At 35.6% G+C, this 26,632-nt stretch overlaps 1 protein-coding gene across 2 annotated transcripts in view; it reads right to left on the minus strand.

Moving 5' to 3' along the window:
• LARS2 (leucyl-tRNA synthetase 2, mitochondrial) overlaps positions 1 to 26,632 on the minus strand; it is an 85,783-nt gene that overhangs the window by 49,250 nt on the left and 9,901 nt on the right. For both annotated transcript variants that reach the window (XM_032680964.1, XM_032680972.1), the window contains exons 4-7: positions 21,970 to 22,061; positions 18,504 to 18,564; positions 10,712 to 10,801; positions 7,271 to 7,414 (exon numbers count right to left, since the gene is read on the minus strand). In XM_032680964.1, coding sequence (XP_032536855.1) covers positions 7,271 to 7,414; positions 10,712 to 10,801; positions 18,504 to 18,564; positions 21,970 to 22,061 — 387 coding nt within the window. The remainder of the gene's footprint in view (positions 1 to 7,270; positions 7,415 to 10,711; positions 10,802 to 18,503; positions 18,565 to 21,969; positions 22,062 to 26,632) is intronic.

A 26,632-nucleotide genomic window follows, 5' to 3' on the forward strand; every position in this document is an offset into this window, starting at 1 on the left:
TATGACAGAAACAGAACTTCAGTTAAGCAATCTTCAGGAAAAAAAAGGGTCCATAAAACCGCTGCTTGTAGTTCCAAGAGGGAGGATTCTGCTGAGCATCTAAAAAATTCAATCTCTGACTTTGTGAACTAAAATTTTTAGTACATCAATACTTGCTATGATTTCATACTTACTGAGAATACTTCAACGCCTCTGTAATAGTAAATGAAATAAAGTGAAAAATCTAAATATAAGCTATAAAGTCAAATGTATACTCTTTTTTCAATGAAGACACTTTAATGAAGTTTGACACATTCGCAAGAAAACAAGACTAAAATAAAAAGGTCAGCAAAAGGTTGTATTTCAAAAGAATTCAATTCATTAGCAAAATAAAATTGCATTCTGCTGAATTACAATAAAATTAAAAAGCTTTTTTTCTGAGGAAGAGTCAAATAAATACCCAAGCTCTGTTTGGATTAAAATTAAATTCTTCACTGTATTTGATCAAACTCCCAAAGGAGTAACCAAACATTAAAATAAAGATTACATGAAATCATTTAATACAACTTAATATATTAACTAAAGTAGAGGAAATTAAAGTTAGGCTGCCCACTGTTTTATTTTGCACTCTATTGCACAGTTCCAGCTGTGATTGTGCGGTACAGCTTCTGCTGGTATTTAATCTCTTCATGTTTTATTACTTCTTTTCCTTCACTATTTTCTGTCTGTACTATTGTAGGTCACTCTTGACTTTTATTTCCCATGTGTGAAGAATATTGATAACATACATTAAATAAAAGCAATAACACAGATACCGTTTATACTTCAAATTTTTTCTCATAAATGTCTGGACTGTCAGCAGTTTTCCCATTTCTTTACCCTAAAATTTATGGGCAACAAACACCTATGGTTTGATTATGTAGAAGTGAGGCAAATCAATGATTCTTCAAAAGCACAAAGTAAAGCCATCATTATTCTCCAGATTTGCTCTTCAGGGCTGTTCTCTGCTCAAATTACCAAAGTGAAGATACTCCCTTTCCAATACAATGAAGTGTATCTTCGTGATGAGTAATTGATTCCATAAGTATCAAAGCTCTTTAAAAATATTTGTTATCATTTTTAGTAGTACAAAGCATTCACTGCTTTGATTAACCTTATACCAAGAGGAACTTTGATTTGATGATATTGCTGTATCATTAAATGAGATGCTGTGTTTAAACAAAGGTGAAAAGACCAGCCTGGTCTGGATATCCACAGACAACTTAGTGTCTCGCCAAGCTGACAAAATAGGTGTCATTTTTTATTAATGAAGTGCTAAGCAAGCTGAGGAGGCAGTGCTCTTGGTCCCTGTCCAGAAGAGAGCTCTCAGCCTGACTCAAGAGGAAGAGTTTCAATGCAAGGTTTATGTTCTGTTGGAAGAAGACAACTGTGAGCTAGATACCAAGAGTAGGAAATGAAAAAAATCACACATAAAGAATGAAAAACTAACCAGCCAGCATTTCAGTTCTCTTCAGTGATGAAGCATGACCTCATGCTATGAAAAAGCCTAAGCACTGACAAGACTCTTAAAATCCTTAAATGCAGTACTTCTGTTTCATTGCATTTCATTACTGTTTTGCCCAGTATCTAAGAATTAAAATAGAAAATAAAAAATATCAAGCAAAACACAATTACATTAAATAATTCCAAATCTATTCAGACCAGATGCAGCACAAAGCCGGAGAAAAGCTGGAGAAGAACTGGCGGATCATTTCTTCTGTTCCCTGCCCAGAGTCAGCACCATGCCCAACACCTATGTTCCTGCACTCCATAGAATATGAGACAGCTTTGTCTCTAAATGTATGTACAAAAAAAATTATCTACAAAAGGGTACTACTTATCTGTATGGCAACTATAAATTACAATAGCATAATTTTGTTGGTCCTGTTATATTCCCCAGTATTTGAATTAAACATGCTAGGCTGTGCAAAAAAGGGAGATGAGTTCAGGCAAAACTTGAAGTTTTAAAGTTGTTTCTATTTACTTTTCTTCAAGAAAAGATTATTTACCAGTTATTTGGGTGATTTTTGTAAAGTAAAATATGTTAAAACAGAAGAACAGAGACTATAACAAGTCTAACTTTACTGATTCTGATTTGAGGACTCAGCTGACCACACATGAAAAAAACATAACAGCAACTTACAGGTACACGCAGAAAATACTAACATTTAGAGATAAATTTTCCAATGAAACTGCCTACAGATTCAGCTCAGTAACCATAGCAACTAAATGTTTTAGCTTAAACATCTTAAATGCACAGACAACAATTTGAATAATAATGCCATCAGTTAAGGCATAGGCGTTATACTTTCATCAAAGAAATCTGTCAAAAGAAAAATTACAATTAAAATGTTCTTTAAAAATCCATAAAAGCTGCTAGACCATTTTGTATGTACTTTACAGTTTAAAAAATGGGTCGTGATTACTTTATGACTTTACATAACCAAAATCTTTCTGCTAAGCATTTAAAAGCATGGTCAATATTTTTGCTCTTTGAAAAATATTCATTGCTGATAGTAAATTGCCATGTGAGCCAACATTGCTTTGTTTGCATTTTTTATTGCAAGAAAGGAATATGAGCTGGTGCAGTAACAATAAAGAAATCAAAGCAAATCCACAGATGATTCTTCTTGACAGATCAGAAGTCTGAAAAATAGTGTGTGTAGGAATGAAACACTGACTCCTGTAACACACATGACTTCACAGCCCATTACTGATCATGTAATTCCTTGTTGTTATTTGAAGCACTGTAGATGAAGATTACTCTGACTAGTTTTTATTTTTATTAAGGTTGTGAGACACACGGAAAACATCAAATGATAAATGGGCGAATGAGAGAAAGATTATCGATATACAGTATAAATAGGCTGAATAGTTACAACAAAATAATTGGTGGATGTTCCAAGTAGAAAATAAGTTATATCCATACATATTCAGCCATTATTGCTAGCTGGTAATTTGCATGATGAATTAAGGGATAGCAGATTCATTAAATATCTCTTAAAGGACTTTATAAAACAAGGTTATGAAAGAGTTATATTTTCCTTTTACACAGGAGAGGAGCGAGTTACCAAAAGTAAAGATATTTTCCAACATACTTTCTCGCTATGTCAACTTACAGAAAACTCAAGTGTAACTTTGAGAAGGAATAGGGAACAAATCTGCAGAAAGCCTTGTTCCAGAAAAAGGGCAAAGAAGGTGGAACTTTCTGATGTTTAGTCTTGAATTTCTGTAAAATTTCAGAAAAAATATTAGTCACCAATGAAGGTGCAAGCAAAAGGTGACCAGAATCAAATGGCTTTCCCCATGATACACCAAAAGCAGACAAAGGCCTCACTGTAGAAAGATGAGTGGTACACTCATAAATTACTAAACCTCTAAGTCTGAAAGTAGCCAAAATGGGAAAAAATACATATCTTCCCCAAGAGGTGCAAGGATTAAATTACTATCAGATAATCTCTTTGTGCCTTTCCATTTTTTAATTTTAAAATAAAAAGTAGTTAAAATTCAGTGGTTAACAGAAAACTAGGTTGAGAGCCTCTCTCTCACTGAGAGCCTGATCCACTTAGCTCCCCACTTTTTCCTAAACTTAGGAAAAGCATCTTGCACAAGGAAGGATTGAATCTGCTCTGTGCCCATGAACTTGTTCAACCTGTGAGAAAATACCGACTGATTTTGACCACGCTAATCTGACACCATCTCAACCTTCTGGACACCTTCTAAAGAAGCAGAACTGGACGAAAGTTGTTCAACAGGTAATTGTCTCAGAAATAGGGAATAAAGAGCTCAGGGCCAGACAAGCTGTGGGAGGGCAAACTTCTATTTCTACTAGGGTTTTATTGCAAAAAAAGTCAACAGTGAATTTGAAATCCCTAGGTCTTTATAATGTCTTCTCAGACTTCCCTTTTACAGGAGTCTGGCACATGGTTTATGGTAAGTAACCTTCACCATATAAGCTCAGCTTGGATATAAACGCTTTCTACTAGTGTAGCACCCTGAGCCTTCAGGAACCTGAAAATAATTGCAGTGGAGTTAGTATACACATATTCATGGTGAGCCCCAAACAACTAACAAAAAAGGGAAGAAAGATCTATAAAGAACCTAAATGTATTTATTTATCATTAGAAGGACAAATATCAGAAGTCTCTGAACTGCAAAGAATTTCAGGAAAAGGAAGTTGTACTGGTAGTGGTTCTGGTCCATTATGTAAGCCAGGAAAACCTCTTTATGGAAATCAAAAATCAGAAGACATGAAATAATGCACCCTGTTGAAGTGAAGGTATCATCACCACTAATGCTATCATCCTGAAATCTTACTAGTGATGAAAGATCTTTAACTTTTTGAAGTTAAGGAGATGTCTCTATTCTTCACACCTACTAGGACTAGCTCCGTAAAATCTGAACCCTCCACTGCAAGACGAAAGGCTCTATAAACAATAAAGGTAAATGAACATCTCCCTCTCAAAGCCCAGTCTCCTAGCAAGGGCTTTTGAAAACAGGTGGGGAAGAAGGTTTAAGGAGTAGGCTAGGAAAAGTGATTGCTGTAACCATAGTGTTCAACAGTGTAGGACAATATGGATTCAGATCAACTGTCAACAGCCTGAATCCAAAGAAAAAGTAAACAAAAGAAACATATTTGGAAGCAAGGACTCATGGCTCTCACCCCTCCTTGAAAAGTACTGCGGTAACTACCAGAAGGAATGAAGAAATGTGTGCAAAGTTACGTTTTAAGGATAATTAGTCAAGACATGTGGAAAGAGGAGCCAAAGTTGTAGCATTTAAGATCTGTCATTTGGCTTCTGTCAAAAGGCTGTTGTGAAGCTTCCTGATTATGTCAATGTGGGCATAGTAACCTTGAAAATACCCTTTTCTAAGAGATTGAAAGACTTGGCCAGTATTAGCTCAGATACAGTCTCCCTCTGAGGGATTGTCTAGTTGTGGCTTGCAGTTCATGGGCATCCAGCGCTGTATAGCCAGAACAGTCTTCTTCAGAAAGTAAGCCACAACATGCTATGTTATCTAATCTCTTGTAATTTAAAAGAAGAAAAAAAAGTACAAAAAAGGGGAATTTATTTGTTCTAACCTTCCAAGAATGAAATCCTTCTAATATCAGATATTTGACTTAGTATAGCAGAGCCTGGTAATCTGCTCTTCTTATTTGAAGGTTTGGCAATTAAAAAAAAGTAATATTTCTCCCTCTACAACCAAATGTTTAAAGCCCTTGCCAGAAGAAGCACAGTGAGACTGAAAGTGTGCCAGAACCATAGCAACAAAAAATGGGAGTCAGTGGAGGGTGAGTAAAAAGGAGAATCCAAACCACCTGCCAGCACTTGGTAGCATCTGTCACTGTACAAGAAGTGGGAGAACATGAAAGCAATGCTTGCCAAAGCACTTGAGCTCAAAGCAATATGGCATCATTCATGGATCTGGTTGTATCAGCTAGCATAGACCCTAAGAATACCAGCCATGAACAGAACAAAATTTTGGGAAACCTTTACAGAGATCCGTAGAGTACTCAACTGTCCTCTGTAGCAATGCTTTAAGATTTTGTAGGGGTTTATAATAAAGTTCATCCCCAAATGAAAAGCAGGAGCAGCTCTCATTCATGATACCACTAAGGTGTTCAAGAGCAAAAGGTCACTTGCACATTTACCCTTCATGTAGGTAAAGGATATGGCAGTCTCCTGAGGTGACATCTTTGGGGTGAAGATGAGGGGGTGTCGTGGAGGCAAAAGTCCCTTATCATCTGCTGAGCCTACTTATTGGGGAATGACATGCTGGAGATGTGATAATTCCAAGAGATGATGCTTTTCCCGTAACAGCATTTCTAGAGTATGAATATTGAGCAAGAGACAATAATCCTGTAAGCCAAGGGTATTTTCAAGGTTACTGAAAAGCTCCTCAGTCTTGTCTTTTGGTCGTGATGAGTAAAACTTTAAGGCTGATTCACGTCTCTTAGAGGGACATAAGAGAAAAGTGACTTGGTGTAAGCATGGATACAGTCCAGAAATACCAGTCATTACTTCCTACGACCTTTATAAAGATAATAGACAAAAGACATATCAGTAAAGGCAGAAACTCTAATGAAGCTCCAGCCTCAAACTGAGGGAAAAAGTGAGTCGGGGCAGACCCTGAAATATCACAAAGGTCATAAACCATGAAATCTGGTGACAAAGGCACAGAAAAAAAGCTCAGAACACTGTGATCATTTTGTGACTGTGCAGACAAAATCCATTTTTCCTTCAGCTATACCAAATGTTCCCTCTTTACTGCCAGAACAGACAGCACAATCAGAAAACATGCATCTCAAGTACCTCTCTGTGTATGAAGAATCAAAGCACCACGCAGGATATCTAAAGTTTTTCTCTTTTTTATGAATGGACCTAGAGTGAGACATTCTTCTCCCCGGATGAGTGGAAATTTATTTTCTTGAATCTAAGACTCATGAAAAGGATCAAATATGAATTTTTAACATTTTCTTGGAAATAACTTTTGCAATCTGTACTTGAAGTCTTGATACACAAAATACTCAGATGGAATAAAAGCTTCACCTAGACAAAACAGGAAGTCGATACTTTCATCTCAGAGAGCATAAAGCCAAAACTTTTGTTGAAGAATTCATAGGTGTGCAAGTTATACTGTCCCACTACAATCAAAATTTGAGCTCAGAACAAAAAAAGAATATTTAAATAACTTGAAACTATACTTTTTGAATTACAGATAATCAAATAGAGTACACTATGAAGTGAAGTAAAATAGCAGGTCCAGATGAATCTTCAATAAAGAGAAGTTAAGTATAGAGAACTATGGTTCAAACACAGATGGAAATGAATGTTGGGTGATAGGCTGTGTGCCAAGTCCACACGTCCAATAGGCCAACTAGAAAAACAATTTTCTATTTCTAAAGACTGCACAGCTTTACACTCAAAACATACAGAAAAGCACTTGGTAAATATCGTCATTGTGCGAATTCAGAATTCATTCATTCACCTCTAATTTATACTTTCTGATTTCTTCAAAATTGAATCCCACACCAATTATTTAGACTCTTCAAGAGGTGAACAGAAAGATTTCTGGGATAATAATTTTTATATACACACATACACAGGGATGGGTCACATATATTATTATGCAATTATATATTACACAAACATGCATATGTAAAGGACCGCATTCAGTTTGATTAATATTTCTGGATGAAAATTCACCTCTTTAAGTGCTACCATCATTTCCAAAAGCTGCATTCTCATACCTTTGCATAAGCAGTCGTTTTGATAAACCACTGTTTGAGGTATTTCTGTTCCACTTTTGCTCCTGAACGCCATGAGCAACCATTGTCATCCACCTGTTCATTAGCTAGAACAGTCTGATCCACCGGATCCCAATTTACCAAGGCCTAAAAAAAGGTACAGGAAGAAAAAAATATTTTCAGCAGCTATTTAAAAAATATAATCTTACTTTCCAGATACCAAAAGAATTATCCAGAAGTATACCTTGGACTCCTGAGTTTTCTACATTTTTATAGCATCCATTTGAATCAGCAACATGGATTCAGCTGAAGATGTGTTGAATATTCATCTTCTCAGAACTCAAAAGAACCAAGAATGCAGTTGGCAGCATTTTTCTAGACCGATCCAGCTAGCAGGAGAGGCTGACACTTGACTGCTTGGCTGTTAAATAAGTAAGTGTTCCGATTGACTATAATGCAAATGACATAGTCTGATGCTTAAAAGCTCTTCACTACTAATCCAAAAGTGTTGAGTCAGACTGAGGGAGATGAATAAAAAAGGATGTCCACTTTGAGAGGACAGAATCACAAAGAAGTAGTATAATGGTCAACTATGTTTCAAGTGAAAGAGTTGATATTATCTGCACATTACTTCTGTCTGCTGTGTGAATTACTTTTTGAATCACCTTTCCTTCTCAACACAAATGCATCAAAGTGAAATAAATCTTAGTGTTCAACTATACAAACCTTGTTTTTTTGAGGGTTAATTGAGATACCAGACATAATATACTGGGGAGGGAGCAAAAATCAAAATCTCTCTCCTCCCCAGTGTTCAACAATTTAGCTGATCACTCACCATAAAGGATCTAAGATCACAAAAGAATCCTACCAGTCATTCCAAAAGTGTTGCTAAATGCTAGATATTAAATTGAAAAAATGAAGAGAAAGTAAGAGAAAAAACCCTATAATCAAAGCAATAAAGAAGAGTAATCCAGTATATTGAGTGTTATTTAGTATTTGAGCTAAATCAGACTGACTGAAAAACAGTAGCTCCATAGAGTTCTAATACATTAAAGATCTTTTGAAAATCTCAAATGTATTTTTTGGGATGAGGAGGACTTAGTATCTCAATCAAAAACTAATCACTGTCCTCATATTGTTCATGTTACATTTTATCTATCATCAATCATCTTCTGAAGTGTCCATTTAAGTAATCAGTAGCTGAAAGGTCTTGTCTTCGAATTTTTAAAGTTACATTTTGTTCCTTCCATCTCTCACAGACTTTTGACTAATATCTAGAACTTGGCTAATAAATTAAATCTTTAGCTCCTACTTATACCTCACAAAGGCAACTTCTTGACAATGACAGCCTCTGAAACTATGACCCCAGGAAGCTGCTGAAAGTCATCTACATAAAGAAAGCACAATGCAAGAGCATACAGAGCACACCAATAATTTCAATCTCCTCACTATGCCAATATAGACCATATGCTTTTAAGATAGGATTTGTCTCGTCCAACTTCAGGTATTTACAGCATGAGTATCTCTGGGCTTGGTGTCTCTGGGTCCACTACAGATTACAGGTGTCTAATCAAAATCACAGAGTCAGGGCAGGTATTATCCTCAATGAGACATCTACTTCTGGTCAGGTCAATATTCTCTACAGTATATTGACTAGATCAGTACTGCAGGAAAAAGAAAGAGGATTTTGCTATGGTGAATAAAAGTGTCCTCTATGAATGCTGTAGTACCCAGACAGACATTGTTAATCCTCCATAACTGCAGCTCCTGGACATACTGAGTCTGCCCTGCCAGGGTAATTTCTGGTCAGACACACATACTCCTTGGCACGGAGTGTTAACTAGGCTAACGCTCTACTTGTCTTCTTCTGATTGTCACAGTAAGGCTATGAGTTATTGTAACCAAAATGAAATTTTAATAAAGGAGACTTAAAGCTGTGCAAAAGTACTCCTTAATATATATTGCAGACAACATGAGATAAATTTATGCTTTAAGTATATACGACTATTCGAAGAGACCCAGGGTTATGGGCTCTCTCTGCCATCTGTTTCCTGCCAAAAAGCAACTGGTTCATATCCACCAGAGATTATATCCCCTACAGGTTGACAGATGCTGATTTAAGTCCTCAGACTGATCCCTGACTTGAAAGCAGATGGAAGTTGGAAGCAGATTCAATCACTGGTACCCAAACACCTCCAGGATCCCACAGTACTTGGAGCCTACATGAAAAATTTATTTTGTATATCATCACTGCTTGGAATGAAGCAGCAAACCTTGTGCTTTTCAGATTCACTTGGGGTCACTTGTCAAGCAAACAAATTTAGATATAAAAATATATTTGTTACGGTAAAGACGGGTTTAATTTTTTTTATTACAAATTAAAATGATTACACAAGAAAAAAAAATAAAAAAAACAACCAAATCCAGCATGTTAGTACATATCACATATTGAGGTTTTTTGCTGGTTATCATTTAAGATCTCTAAGTACATCTTGCCTATGCAAATGGGAGAAGGAGCTCAGTAACACCCTGCCATCTTAAACGCTACTTTTTACCATCAGTCTCTTTCCCTGGGTTCAGAGAATAATTAGAGCACATCCCTAATTATATCCTATGTGGTTTCCTGGTTTCTATAAAATACAAATGAAATATCAAATCGTATTTAAGAAATCTTAGTTCCCATTTTAAGTCAGAAACATTCACTAAATTGCTACTTTGTTTAAGTGCAGCTGTTCAGGTATTTTGGAACTGCATTGCCTTGGCTATACAGTGAGTTCTTTGGACTACTCATTTAACATCTTTGTTTTACCTCCTACTTAAGCAATTAACTGAACCCTTCACTTTTCAGATAGCCTGATACATGCTATTTATAAAATATTATAATTTCTTAATGTACTGTTAGCAGATAAACAGCTGTGATAGTCTTATGGCATCCAGTTCTTCTGTAACACTTTAGACATCACAAATAGGGTTCAGGAATAGGACAGCTATGCACCCAATCTCCAGTTGTCATATCCAATCCCATCAGTTCTGAGACAGTATCACAATAATGTCATACAGATAAATAATCTCACAGCTGAAGAGACTCCTAATGATCACAATGTCATATATTTTCATGAGGGAAGTTAAGATCTAGAGAAAATTATATATTAAAGCCAGGAAACAAACTAATAAAAGCTACATTCTGATCCTGCACTTCAGTGCAAATCTCTGACAATAAACACTTCTGATTTGACTTGTTACAATGGCTATTCATGTTGGTTTATTAGTTAGTTACATATAAAATTCAACTATATATAACATTATTTCTATTTGTAGTGATTTAAAATTAATAGAGCACTGTCACTGAATGAATGTGAATGGACAATCTGGAAATGTGCCACTGACACAAATAACTTAAATCAGTGTACCTGCAAAATATTAGAGTTCAAAGTTTGTACCTACCTCTTTTTGATACACTATCCCAGCTTCAAAAAGCTTAAGAAAGAGATATTGTGTCCATTTGTAGTACTCTGGCAAGCAAGTGGTTACTTCCTGTAGAAATTAAACAAAATAAAAAATTCCTGAAACTACACTTAGTATTTTCTTACATCATTTTAACATAAACAATTAACCCAGGAGTGTATAATATATCCTACAGAGAAAACATAACTGTTTCTTCATGTCTGTGTTCACATACAAACCTCATTTTTGTAATGTTTACAGTTAGTGATATTCACCTGTACACGAAATCAGAGAACACAGGCTTTGTGTGGGTTTGATGTGCAAAGAAAAGTTTCCCTCTTAACATGGAATATAACAATCCTGTAATATTAGTGCTGATAGATATAAGAACAGAAGATGAACGGAAACGATCACAACTGTCTGATCTGGGAAACAGCAAAACCAGAAAAAAAAAGACCTCTGTCAAAGAAGCCATCCTAGCCAGGTAGCCTTTTCCTCTGTTGCTGAGCAATGAAAAGCAGGAACAGAGCCTGCTGACTGCTCAGAGGCAGCTGGGAGCTGCTGCAGTGAAATGAGCAGAACAAGGAGCTTACAGTTGAAACATTGGATGCAGGAGGACAGAACACCACCACACAGGAACCCGGGCTGCTGTCAGGCAGAACATGTGGGGCAGACAGGATGGAATACAGGGTAAGAGTCCAAACTTCAAGATGAAAGACTTGCAAAGGATATCTTACATGCAAAGGTCAATAAGCAAGGCAAGGCAGCTCAAGTTAGGAGAAGGTTCTAGCTTGAAGGATGGAAAAAATGAGTCATAAAAGAAGTCACAAATGAGGGGGACTGTTAAGAGGGAAATAAAGACAGAAAAAATAAAAGACAACATAAGAAGGAGGAATGGGAATTAAGAGAATAGCAAGTAACTATAATGGATAGCTTTTTTCAAAACTCAAACACATTTTCTAAGTTTTAAGTGAAATATAATATTTAAAAAACAACCTACTGACCAACTGCTTACAAAGTTCTATATTTTAAATGTTTGTTCTTAAAAAAACAAACTGCATTTCAAGTAAACATCATAATATGCAAAGATGACTAAGGGATTCCATCATTACATACTCCCAGTTGTCTCAACACAAACACAGGTTTCACAGGCACAATGCAAACCTATATGCTCGCACCCACATACTTTAAATTTTGGCCAAAGTGAAAAGAACTGAGCAACTCAGTATTTAAGCTTTCATTACATCTTTAATATGTACCAGTAGAGACCAGATTTCCCTCCTCAACTTTTTCTTTTTAACTTGCACTTGTTTAAAGAAGAAACATTTCTACAAACTTTCTGCTTGACCACATTTGTACATATTGAAGTGGAAGATGGCTGAACTCCAAATCAACACAAACACCTCTTGATTTTAGAGTTACTGATAAAAACTTTCTCAGTAAGCCACTGATAAAATTTATTCCCTTTATAAATAGTTATCAAGTACCAGGAATAGCTCCAAATGTGAAATGTCTTTCACGTGGGCTTTCCTATCATCTAAGCTTCCCACTACACACAACTCCTGCAATATCATCTGCTACTCAAATGACATCTGAAACACTCCAGCATAAAATTTTTATTCTTTTTCTACAACTTTATATTCTGGTTGCTTTGAACTTTATATTCCAGTGCTGAAACACTGCTTTTTACAATTAATATGACCTTTGAATAGATGTGCCTCAAAAGTGGGTATAAGAGGCTTTCAAGATCAGAAACAGACATTTAATGGCAAGTTTTCAGCACAGCATGTGAAGACCTAGTAATGAAAAACAGTTGCTTGATTAATTCCCTGTGCTCTGCACTGAAAAAAATCCACTTGATAAAAGTCTGATTTCCATCTCTCCAACCAAACACTATCCATTTAGTAAATCTTTTTTTTCCCCCTGCTTCTTCACACAGTGACAACAGTTCTTCTGCCAATGTGATGCCACTACAGGCAACAGAGTTTCACCACTGGAATACTGGACACGTAAAAGAAGAGAGACAGTCCCCTTCAGTACAATGTAAGACTATGTGAGCAACAGACAAACAGGTAGGACAACAGAAGTGAGTTGTCAAATAAAAATTGTAAAATGATTGGAGATTTGTCCTTCTGGCCCTGAATGGTAGATTTGTGCTTTCTGAAACAAAAAGATTTCATGTCCCAATCTAAACAAGCATGTTACAAGCCAGACAAACTTGAGCTACAAGATACAAGGTAACTCCTGAGAATGGAATCCCATGTACGTGGTCTCTCACAAGTTGTAAATTGACACTTTTTAGAAAGAAATGCAGCAGACTGTGTCACTGAAAGAAAAAATCTGCTGTGTGGTCATTGAGCTGCAAAAAGATCACTCAAGTTCCTAATTTAATTTTATAACCATGAAGGTTTGGAACAGCATTTGAAGCTAATGAAGAAAGAGAAATTACACCACTACGAAGTGAAATGAGCTGCTGAAGGCAAGCCAGCAAACTCTTGTCAATCCCAAAATATGTTTTGGGTCTTTTTTTTCCTATCATTTAGCACATTAAGACTTACAGTTAAAAATAATTTTCTATGTATTCCAGTTACTGATCTTGATTAAATAAATGATGTCTGGTAAAAAGTTTCCATTATGCTGCCATCATGCTTAAATTAAGGCGAATGCTAATGTTTCTATTTATACTTTATAAGCATGACAAAGATCTGCAGAGCATTAACATAACTAACTTAACTCAGAAATACACAAAAGAGTTTATAAAAGGAATTGAAAAATAGCACGTTGGAGCCATTCCACCCTGCCAAAACCTGTTACTTTCTGCTTCTCATTTGTGATCTGAGCACTAGCATAAACAGCACACATATAGAACCCCAAATCATAAAACAGTTCAGTGAATATATATAACATGACATTAACATATTTTCTCCAAAAATAAAATACCTACTAAAAAATCAGAACCCTTTTACAAATATGTAAGATACTTCTCACTGTCCACTGCATTTGCTCTTCAGTGCTCTGTGACAGATTTAGTCATCACCCATTACCTCTGCCTTTCAGGTGGTAATATGAAATGGGAGGGAAAGCATCTCCCTCTTCTCCCCATCCATTTTCCCTTTTCCTCCTGTCAGCTTCAAAAAGAGTATCCGATACTCTCACCAAAATGCCTCTTTATCATTGGTTACTGTTAGTGCTCCTTATTCCTACAGGAATGACACTCATTCATCAAATCAGTTCATCACAACAATTAAAACAAACCACCTGTAAGAACAGTCTGCTTTTAAAAGGACAGGTACTGGCAAGTCATAGAACAGAAAGACCCCTACCCTTACTAAAAACTACCTTGCTTAATCCATTTATTGCAGTACAGTAATCTGTTCCTAACAAATACCACGATGGAGGGGTTGGTATCTTACTTACTTTTGCAAATAATTCTCAGTTACAGATTAAAATGGCAGTATTACAATTTAGATTTGATAGCACTGCAACTGGGAAGCAATAGATTCATGTTAACGTTAAAGGGCCATTCATAATGAAAAAATCTGGTTTAAAAAAATCCCTTTCAGCTACAAAAAAATATGGGAAAACCATCAGGAAAGAATCTGCACTAAAAAAAACCCTGAAAAAAACCAACTCAAACTGGATGAAAGATTTTGTTGTTTTTAATAAAAGAAAAACTCATTTTCAAATGCTCTGTTTTAAAATTCATTATTTTTTCTAAATCTGCTCTGTTCTTACGATGTTCTACTATGAATCTCTGACCTTTTAACTGGTTTTTGCTAGTATTTTTAAGAAGAAAGTTACATCTTCAAGCTACTTCCATGGCTTTCTTTTTTTTTTTCAAATAAAAGTAATATTTACAGGTTGCATGAAAAGGTTTATTTGTTCTAAGATCCACCAGGCCTTATGAATAACGTATAACTGAAGAGAAGTAATTTCCTAGTTTATTGCCAATAATTTTATTTTTACCATAGTCTTATGCTATCCTAAAGATAGGCACGTTGCACTTATTTAAAAGGAGACAAGGAGAAGAAATCTGAGCAGATTCTTTTCAAATTCTATTTGGAAAGATTAAACAGTTTAATCAATTATTTGCCTATTTTGGTTTTAAAGGGCATGTAACACCTCATCTGAAAGTATAATTATTTGATTTTCTGAGGTTTAGAGCTAGACCAACCTACATTTCTAAATTAATTTGAATATTTGTATTTCAAGGCCCCTTAGTTTTGTGCTTTATTAGCTACAAATACAAATGTCATTCAGTGCCTACATTTTAGAGCATGAATATCTTCCTTGAAAAAAAAAAAGTAGCCTTGTATCAACAGTTTGCTTCTTTTATTTAATTACAAGTAGGATCACTGATTATCAGTGATATGTGGATGAAAAGGAATTTTTATAGGTAATGCTCTATGTACTGTTAGCTTTATGCATGCCCAGGCAGAGCACAAGAATGACAACTTCAAATCTAAACAGAAAAATATCTGCACAAAGAAAATCTACCAAAGATTTTGTCTTTTTAAATGTACTCTTATGCAAAATAAATGTCACTTGGAATGCAGAAATTGAAATGCAGAATGAGCTAGTTTCTATGAGAAAATTATAGATTGATAGTAACAACAGTGGTGAACTGATGGCTTGCTGGGAACATGCATTCAGTCTGATGGCACTCTCGAGAAAAAGAAAGGAAAAATGTTATATGCTCTCCATTCCTTGTTGCTGATGACATGAATCTTTGAAAATTATATTGCCTAATTCCCTTGAAAATCATCTTTAAAAAAAGTGGCAAGCAGATTGCTATGCTATCTGAGGTGATATTTTTGAAAAATCTGACCACCAGGAATGCTCTGATTATTGGTATCTTAAAATCAAAACATAACTGCAATGTTGGGGATTTTTTAATTTTGCAGGTGTTTTTAATGTCTCCTAGAGACATTTCTTCCATGCTGAAACTTCAGCCTTGTAATCTTGCATTCGAGAAACATAAATGTTCAGAACAGAAATGCTCTTTCTCTTATTGTTTTTTCTAAGTATCTCCCCAAAATCGCACCATTTTTGAAGTGATTTAAAAATACAACATTTCTTACTTGAGGCACTTAAAATACCTCCATGTTTCAGGTAAAAAATTTTAGATTACTATCAGTATTTAAAAGCAAAGTACTTATAGAGTTATTTCATGCATTTAATTACATTTTTCATTTGCTTACATTTTCTGTTCAGGAGAATAATTTTAAGGTGTCTTTGTAACCTGACTGTCCAAAACCATCTAATTACCTTTTAATAATGTGTTATTTGTGGTGCCTCACTGATTAAATAATTTTACTTACTGCTACAACATAAACATATTTGCGTATTTTGATTTATAAGACAGAGAGCAACAAAAAAAACCCCATGGATAAATAAAAGGAAATTTCTACTATTGCAGGTGCACTGGGATTTGTTCATAATAATTTTATCAAGCAATAAAATTAGATCTAGTCTTCATATTCCTGGACAGGAATTTCTTGACCACCAGACATGACTTTATAAGTAGCCAGATTCTTCAGCACAGTTACATGCACTAGGTATTCAAAATGGACTTTTTTTCCCCCTCACTTCTTTTTTCCTTTACCATTTTTAAAATGGTAACATTTATTTAAGTTCCCTTCCCATCACCTAGCCATATAATGTACTCTAAGCTGGCCACAGAGGGCAGGGACAGTTAACATAAAAGGTTCACACTCTAAAAAGGCAATTCACCACACACTAAAATAGGTATCTAAGTTAGGGGAATGGGCTCCCTCCAGCATGTATTTGCTAAGCACTACGTTCTAGCTCAGTGAAGGGTCAGATTTAAGTTCAGTGAAAATAAATTAAAAACAAACTCCTGTTTTGTATAATGGCTTTTGGTTAATTAAACTAACACATCTAAAAGGTATCTTGGATTTTTCATAGGAGTCACTAATGCTACTGGGTTTGCTTGCAGTGTCAGTGTTTTGTAAGCCCCCTGATTTAGAACCATACAAGTAGAGAATACTAAAAAAAAATACTCCTTACCTCAAAGACCTCACTTTTTTGATAGGTACCTGCACAGCACAGTGCTTTGCTGTGCAAAGATGCTTGGGTTACCCCAGAAGTAGCACAGCTGAGGCAGTAAGATGCTCTGCCCAGCCTAATTAGCCTTGCAGAGAAGCAGGCTTTATCAGCCTGGATAACACATTCTGCTGCGGATTCTATTTCCACAGGTTCTTTCATGGCTAGCTCAAATATCTGTGCATTTGAAGATCATATAATATTTTAGGCATCACACATTTTTTGCAATGAATAAACATATCTATTACTAATGGCTACTATTCAGATCACTCTTACTCCAGTTAGTAACATAGGCTTTCTAGGTAAAATAAAACTTAACTGATTAGCTAAGGAGTGAAAACTAAAATGTATTGTGTTTCAAGGAACACTTTTTAGCTGTTTTAAAATCTTACCTTTCAAAACTACAAACTAGAGCATTTCAAAGCATTTCAACTACACAAGAGTTCAAGTGGAATATGTTGTAGAGTTTCAGAGCCCTTTCCACAAGTATTCAGAGACTCCTGAAAGTTCATTAACCAAAACATGGTTTACTAGAAAAGTGAGGGTAAGCTTCAAAGCACAGGCACAGAGATGACAAATGATTTTTCCCTGTGTACTTCTACTTCCTGCCATGGTTTTCAGTACTGCCAGTTCTCCATCTGTTCTTTGGAATGGAAGGGTTAAACAGAAGTCCATACACGGAGATGAATTTTCTCAATTTTCTTGATACCATCAGTTTCAAATATAAGAAAATAATTGTCAAGTAGGTACTAAATACTGTGTGCCATGAACCTTCCACAACAAATCTTTTGTTTTCAGAGCAACTTTTTGGCTACCAAGAAAACGAAAACCTTACTAAAAAGGCTTATACTGAAAAATCTTGCCATATATATGACATGATGAAATATGGTTTTTTAGATGTAAGACATACAAATAAACAACTTCACCTTCAAGATTAAAGAAAACAGATGGCATGTCTCAGACTGTCAGAAAGTAATGTGTTCCCTTTTCAGATCTACAATACTGCTATAAAAATCCAAGATTAGCATCTCCATCACTCTATTCAAAATCACATTAAGGTGATAACAGTTACTGCTGAGAATATAAAGGTAGTGACTGAGTGATTCACTGGTAAATGCAATAACCTTACAATTGCTTCAAACATTAATTTCTTTTTTAACTGGAAAATTACATTAGCTTATGATCTGATCTGTGTTTGGTAAGTTTTTTAAGGTGAACACCTGATTCTCAAGTACTAGTGTTTTAAATAAAATTTATGTTTTCCAAAATGGTCACGATATGAACATCTACAAAAATGCAGGCTTATGCTTCAAAATTTGGAATATCATAACCAAGCCCTTGACATACACATTGAAGAGAGCACTCCTCAAAAAATACATACCTTAACACAAAGGCATTGCTGTTTCATAAATATCTGTTTAGACTATTGCCTTACTTCTCACAGAAAACTGATACTTCAAAGAGACGAAAAAGCAGAGAGAAAAATCCAAATACAAAACTGAAATCACTTTAAAGATTCTCCTAAACATTGATATTATCAGATGATATCAGTATTCCAAAAATGAGGGAAATCTGATAAAAAGCTCAATTTTACAGTTTAACAACTTTAACTGGTCACTACCAAAGACTTTCATATTGTCATAAGTAAAGTAGTGAAATTCCATGGCTTTCATTGTTGCATCATACAATAAAATAAAGCAGTATCAATTTAAAAAGAAAATCTTACCCTTTCCCATGTAAAAGAGAGACCTAGTGCATCAAACTGTTCCCTCATGTGCTGAATATTACTGCAAAATAATAATAATAATAATAAATTAAAATTATTAACTTAAAATATTTCTATCATGTGATCATATTTAAAATCAGGTGCTTAAAAAGTTCTGAGAAATCAAAAGCACTAGCTAACCTCTAAACACTATGATCTCAGAATTGTCAGAATACTCATCTTAAATAATAATTTTAAAAGACCCCAGTGTATTCTGGTCCAATCTGGCTATGTATACAAAAGAGAATTTTTTTTTTCTCGTGATCTGAATGCAACTTAATAGTAAATACGGCACTGCAGTTTGAAGGAAGCATTACTGAAGCATCACTTCTCATTATTTTTAATTATCTTCACTACATTTGAGCCAAAGGGCCCTCTGAAATCTTCTTAATGCAGTAGGATGCACTTCTACCATCAGCTTAATCCTGCTCTATCCTGGCAATGCCATCCTGGCTATATTTTGCTGTGGCTGTGGTGATTGTGTGGCTATAGGATGTTTGAATAAGCTTCCCCATTCAACTGAAGACACTCCCTATAAAAAGTTCTCCAAAAAAACCCCACCAGTTTTCTTTCTTCCCTCTGATCAACAGGCTGATCAAACCAAGACTGTGGGCCACAAAAACAGCTGAGCCAACACAAAGGAGGTGGTGGGAACATACATCCTGGGAAGCAACAAGGAACAGCTAAACTTCTGGTGGCAGCAGAAAACCTAAGTCAACGGTGAAACTGTAGGGCTAGATAGGGCTAGATGTTGTCCCAGATCAATAATATTACACATGTAAAATAAGATACAGCAGAATATACAGTGAAGCTTTAGTTTGAAAACGTACTAAATACAGTTTACCAAAATACCCACAATTACATGACACTAATTAGTGACCTGGTGTGAAGTAATTCACATACTGTAACATTGGTTAAAATTTCTAATGGACTTATACCTTTCTACTAAAATGCATTATGTCAGATGAAGTAGTATCTATCCTCCCACTGTGCCTAAGTTGACAGTCATGAAATCAAGCATCTAATTCTGATCCAGAGCAAACTTGCACTGCTGAATAACTGAGAAATGCAAGTATTTAGTACCTGGAAAAGGCCTGCCTTTTCTAGTAAGCTATCTTTCCTGGTTTGGGTATACCAGGAAATCCTCTTATGGACTCATGGCTTTCACTGGAAGAAACCACACTTTTAGTAGTGCTGCTTTAATTAAAGTCCCATTCAAAATTAACAGTCCTGATTAAAAAAATAAAATTTGAGTAATTTTCACAAGGCTTCTGCTGCTATACTTACTCATGCCAACAAAATTTTCTGTTTGTATAAATAACTCTGTCTTCAATTTGGTTTATGTTTTTTCCTATCTTTGAGAATATAAGAAGTAATAGTCAATTTAAGTTAATTTGAAATCACCTCTTCAGCAAATCAGGATGCTCTGAAATTTGGTTGCTCACTCCTGAAACAAGCAAACTGAAATGATTAGTGTGCCCCCTTTTACAGGGGCAGCTGTGTCTGCACCAGGGATGACTAAAACACATCAGGGTTGATGCCACAGCTTCATGCTCAGTTCAGTTCATCCTTGCTGCAGGCATGAAAAACATTTGGGACAGGGGCAGTGGAGAAAATGGGAGACACTAATTACTTCAGTGGTCAGAATTTGAACTGCCTGTATGATGAACCAACTCCTTTCCTTAGCATAAACAAAAAAAAATTAGGTAGGTAAATATTTTTTCCATTTGGATGCTGCTATAATAAGTTCCAATTATGATGTGCTACCTTTTCTCAGTTTTTTTGTTATAGCTAACTCTTAAAACTAGATAATTGCTCTTTTCAGTACTAAGGAAACTTTAAAAGCAAAACTTTTCTCCAGTACAAAACATCTTGTCCTTGCAACTAACTAGCTGAACTACTTTAAGTATATGGAACAATACACACCTATTTGCAACAAAAGAGAAAAACAGAAGAGCACAGAAAGCAGCAGAAGATAATCAGCTCAGGCTGTGCCCTGCCACATGCTTTTTGATATGAACTAGACAAACTGCAAAGATGACACAGGCTGAGCTGACACGGTTCTTTGTTATTGCACAAGTCTCTGCCCCACATGCTCGCTGCTTTTCCCTTGAGCCAATTCAGCTCAGTCAGCTGGCAGAATGGCTCTCCTCTGAGCTGGCAAACTGAGTCAGTTCAGCAAGATGCCCTTCGAGTGCCAAAGCCAGTATAATAGGTAGACCGCGTAGTAGAAAGAAGGGGAAAACACTAACCCTTCTGCAGTCAGCAAGTATTTAATGTCAGCCTCGTTGTCTCAAAGTTACAACCTCCGCTTCTCTGTGCCTCATTTGTCAGGTAGGGAAGGATCACAGTAATGCTCTATCTGGTGAAGTTTCCATCAAGATAATTGAGGTAAAAATGAGACACTCATGTAACAGATACGCAGATGTGTTTTACAGCTGAGCTTATACAGGCTTATCGAAGGAAGACAGAAATCATTGATTTACTGACCATGCTACAATATAACTGATAGCCCACAGCACACTGTGCACAGGGATTTTTCAGACTCCTTCGAATGAACAAAACCAGGGTTTTATGTCTTCATGGCAAATGGTTTTCAGGCATACTCTTTCTAAATAATACATAAAGGCAATTATAAAAATTTGAGCAGAAGTAACTCAGAATTTGAATGTAGTGCCCACATGCATTCTTCCTAAGTGAAATTAGTTGCCATCGTATTTTGGTTGGAAAAGTATCAAGTATCTTTAGATGGGACGAGAAGCATGAAAAAACCCCAAAGAAACAGCATTATCAAGGAAGGAAATGGATCAAGGTCTAAAAAGGTACCACAGCCAGATTACTGCATCCAGAGCACAACAAACAGCTTCACTTAGCAAGACTGGTTTCCAAGTTACTTATAGAAAGTGTTTACTTATATAACCTTTTATTTATTTTAAAGAATATTAGGGGAATATAACACCCAATTCTGTTCACAGAAATGCTTAGCACTTTCTAAGACCCAGTCTGAAACAAAAAAACTATCTCCTTTCTCTTTTGCATGGTACTGAAAACTGCTAGTAAATCTAACCAGTAGCTATAATCTTTAACTATGTATTCTATACTAAGATTTACCTCGCTATAATGAAATTCTGATTTATTTCTTACTAACCAATTCGTGTGTTTTGGAAACGTCTCTCTTTTGATATTCGACCACTTTACAATTTAAAGGTCCTTGAGATTAAAACCTTGAAAATCATCCCAATATATTTATTTTTCAAAACTGAATCATCTGCACAGTCCCTTAAAATGTACTTTGGTCCCAGATAACCCTGGTTCTTTCTGTACTGTCTTTCTTCTATGCTGTTTTTGCTCTGTTTTGTTGGTTTATGGGGGTCACAGTACAGGTATCCCCCACGGAAATGTCATACTTCAATTCATTAAAAATTACCTTTCTGTCCAGCTTGCAGGGTGAAGGCCATGCTCAACTGCAGCATTTTCTGCTGGTAAACCAAATGCATCCCATCCCATTGGATTTATCACCTGTCAGCAAAAAAAGAAGAAAAACACAATGTTATGCAACTTTCTGGAATGGCATCAGCAACACACACAACACACTTCAAATAATGAATGATGCTTTGCATTTCAGCAGTTGCTTTGTCTGAGTTGAACCTCTTCCAAACCTGCCAACTAGGGCTAGCTTTGCTTTAAAAGATGACTATGAAGCATACTTGCTATCTGCAATAAGATGTTAGAGGGAGCTTAAAGTATTATGCAATAAATCCTCATGACTATTTCAACACCAGGTTGACGGTGAAAAAAATGAACTCTTTGTAAATTTTTGTGGTGGTCAAAATCAGCAGTTTATGCTACTGCTGGACAGAATCAAATATTCATTCTAAAAATGAAAGCAAGTAAAAATAATTGACTTTTATAACTGTACTTGATGTGTACCCTATTTTTTTCTGTGTTGAAGAAGAAAAAAAGAAAAATAACCTATAATAACCTTAAATCTACCAAATAAAATTAAGATAATGAAGAAAACAGTTTTAGTCAAATTTTATTGAAATATCTTTTGTAAAGATAGACTACAAAATGACAAATTGTATTTCATGACTACAAATAACAGTGGGGGAAAAGTTTACTCTAAAATATAACACATAATTTCTGCTGAAATAAGAGATATATCTTTCCTATTGGCATGAAAATTATTTTGAAAAATAATCTAACATTACAGTAAGCATTCAAAAAACTTGTTTAGCAACCAGGGAAAGAAAGGCCTGTACTTAAGATGCTATCATTAAACACATACATGTTGGATACCTGATAAAACTAATCCTATTTCTCAAACATACAAATGTGCTATAAATTCCATAATCATGATTAAAATTACACAAGTTTAACAACAGCAAAACGTGACTAACATTTTACAAGTCGTAAGAAATCAAAATTTTTACCCCTTAAAATATGTATTTATATGAAGAACTTGTTCCTTAGTGACATATAAGAAAAGAAGCAATAAAAAAGCAATCCCAGCCATACTAATCTCATAATCTACCTTCATGTGAAAAATCTGTTTGTTTAGGAAGCATAAGAGCTCCTTTTGTCACTGGTTTGAATTATTTTCATTCTTCTTTGCTCCTACCTTCTAATCCTCTGACTTAATGCAATCTTTCATAAAAAATATTTTATATATGTGTTTATAAAGATGCCCTAGGTACGAATACAGTGTAAAAGTAACAAGATTTAACAGATGTGACTCCTCAGCATTCTTGATTCCATAGTGATCTAAAACTAAACCTGCTGTATATCATTACTGTACTGGTGCAGCAACAAAACTGAAGGTATTAACATGTGATCATGTGTGACCCAAGCCAGCACAGTAAGGGTCCATGCACAGCACATTTTTGATGTCTAAAACTAACAGAAATTGGAATGCTATCCTGTGTTACAAATTTTCCCTATTATCAGTCAGATATTGCTCCTCATACCACAGTATCAGAAAATATGAGTCTCAGCTTCCTACTTCCCTACATTATGGAGGGGGGAGTGTTACATGGTAAATCTCAATTGGAGCATAAACCACTTCTCAACACTCTGTTGAAGCACACCTGTCCCCAGCCCTTCTCCTCCCCAGTCCCCCACCTAGCAATCAAAACTACTGGTATACAAGAAAAAAAAAAAAAGGACAGGTAAACTTTACATAAACTATAAATCCCAACAGATTTTTTAAAGGACATATTAGTTCTTTTTGACCACACTATTGCTAAAGACCTGTCTCTGGACAGACATGATGAAATAAACCAGACTTTTTTTTCCATGTATAAAACATATTTTCTCTATTAATCCCCTTTTGTTGATTGTGTGATCCCTACAACTGCCTTCTTTTACTACAAGCTGATGCACATTAAGTGAGATAGAAAAAACACTCTTGGTTAATTTTTGTAAAATTTAGCTTCTGAACACCTCCTGGATATAGACAGGCAGCCAAAAGCAAGGCAGAATCTCATTTCTCACACTCACGAGCAAAAAGATAAGGGAAAAACAACCTCACTACCAGCTACAGACACCCAAAAGGGCTGACGGATGATCCAGACAGTTAATGTACAGACATTTTGTCACTGTACCATCAGGGCTAGAAGGAGTAACCTGTGCACACAGATCTTCCAAATTCTAGCATTTATTAAAAATATCACATTCACTCTTCACGTTCAAAAGTTCGGTTTAATGACCAATAACGTTCCTCAAGTTAATGGGCTGAAGAAGTATGCTAATTCAAGTTTCAATAAGAAAACGGAATTTAAAGAGACATTAAAAATATCCCCAAATTAATCTCCAGGATAGATCTATTTATGTAGTTGCTATAGAGATGAATGTAACATGCACAGTGGTTTAGAAAATTATTTCAAGTTTATTGTCTCTTTTACTTCTCTGCCATGAATGGATTTGAAAGGTTTGTGAAACACATTTGTCTAAACAACAGGTCAGCTCCTTCTGGCTGTAATCTGCAGCTAAAATGCCACAGTCTCTGCGCAGCATTTGGCATTACATCTCAACTCTACTTATCCAACATAAAACACGTCAAAAATCTCAAGAGACACGGAAGAGGATAAGAAAATATACAACTAACATGTCAAAAGTTGGCACAAATGAAAAAGGAACAGTTCAACTTCAAAACAAAACAAAAACAGGAAGAAAAAACCAGAAAGCAATATTGAAGACCAAAGAGTATTCCTTGTAGCTCCTTGGTGGGTTGGTCGTATGCTCTAACTAGCAGAAAACATGGTTGCTCCCTCTACCATTACAGGCGAGTAGAAGAAAAACAAGTCATCTGCTTTCTTGAATGCTGACTTGATTGCTTCTGACAGCAGTCTCTAAACCTTATGCAACTGAGAGATCCATTCTGATCACTGGAGTAACCATTTTTCCAAGCGTCGCTTCTTTGTGTAAACGATATTTTCTCTACGCCTCAAGGAGAAAGAAAAACATATAATGACTATATCTAGTAAAGCAGGAGGCCTGCATAAGTCTAAGGATGCCCATACCTGGTAAAAGAAGGCAGGCTATAGTTTCAGCCATTTTATGATAGCCAGTGCTATCACCAAAGGCAGCCAGTTGTGTGTTTCCTGCCTTTACAATGAATTGGATAGGTAAACTGGTTAAAATTCCTAGGTTAGTCCTGAACACAGATTACATAACTTAAGATCCTCGGAAGTTCACATGATCAGGCAGGTTCAACTCTGAATGAGGGACATTTTCTACCACTTACCACGTTTTGCACAGGAACATAAAAAGCTGCATGGAGACAATTAAATAGTGTGTGGGGAACAAAGTGTTCAGTAACTACCACACCGAGTGCTCTTTTCAGACATAGGTTATTAAAAAGGTAAACAGTTGCATCTTGAAACATTTTAGATCCTAAAGACTGACTCAAAATTAGCTCGAAGCATTGCTTTAAGAATCATTTCACAGCACAGTCAAAAATCTGTTGTTAAAGATGGCTAGAGCTCTTAATGTGAGTGTGGGACCAAGTGGAGGAAGACACAGTAACTCCATTAATTCATTTCTGAGATCTCAGCTCTTCCTCTCAGAGGATTTTCATCTATTCACTGCTGTAACAATCAGCTCATCACACTGACAATTAGTAGGTGAGATCGGTGTGCTACATAACACAGAGCTGACAATTATCTCAGTTCTAAGCCTCCATCAACATAACTAGGACTGGCAATTCTGTGAATTTTCCTTGATCTTTGTAAGGAAACAAAGAACATGTTTGCTCTCATGATGTGCCCAGTATGTCACAGAACTATGACCAGGGAGTTGATGTATCGTTCTTACATCCAGATCAATGCATTCTAAATTTTAAGAAAGGCAGCAGAATCAGTGTCAAAAAGGCCCTCCAAACAAATATATTTATTTTAGAGAACATGTCATAAAAAAAGACAACCACAAATGAAAACTAAGAGGCTTGCTGACAAACTAGTGATGAGCGCAGCTGCTCCTTCCACTGGCTGCCTACAATTGGGCTGAACTTGTTGAAAATGTGATTTGTAAATTGACATATTACAGATATAACACATTTTAAAAACAAGACCTCCACCTGAATCCAGACTCGATTGTCTTTTAAGTGTACCAGGTAGTAAATAGCATTACACAACAGGTAAAAATTACAACCATCAAACAAAACAAAAAAACCCAAGCAGATAAGCCACACCTGGAAATAGATTAAAATAATTAATTTTTTGACCAGTATGTACATTCTATTCTATTTCAAGGACTATTTCAGTGCTTTTCTTCAACACAGTGCTGCATATTAGCATTCTGAGAAAGCACTTTCAAATTAAAAAATAATCAACCCACATAGATTTCTATCAAAACATAAAATGCCCTCATTTATTTTTTATTCTCACAAAATACAAAATACAAGAAATTATTCTATGTCCACACACTATCATAAACACTTTGAGAACAAAGTTGTCTCTTGCCTCCTAAATCTCACACATTCTTGTCTAACATAATTGCATTTAAAATTACATCTCGTTTTATCTTTTTCTTTCAAAAATGAAACAGTGAGCTCATTAACACCTTCAGTACTTGCTACAGGAAAACTGAAT

The sequence above is a fragment of the Chiroxiphia lanceolata genome, chromosome 1 (assembly GCF_009829145.1).
Source record: "Chiroxiphia lanceolata isolate bChiLan1 chromosome 1, bChiLan1.pri, whole genome shotgun sequence".
Lineage (NCBI taxonomy): Eukaryota > Metazoa > Chordata > Aves > Passeriformes > Pipridae > Chiroxiphia > Chiroxiphia lanceolata.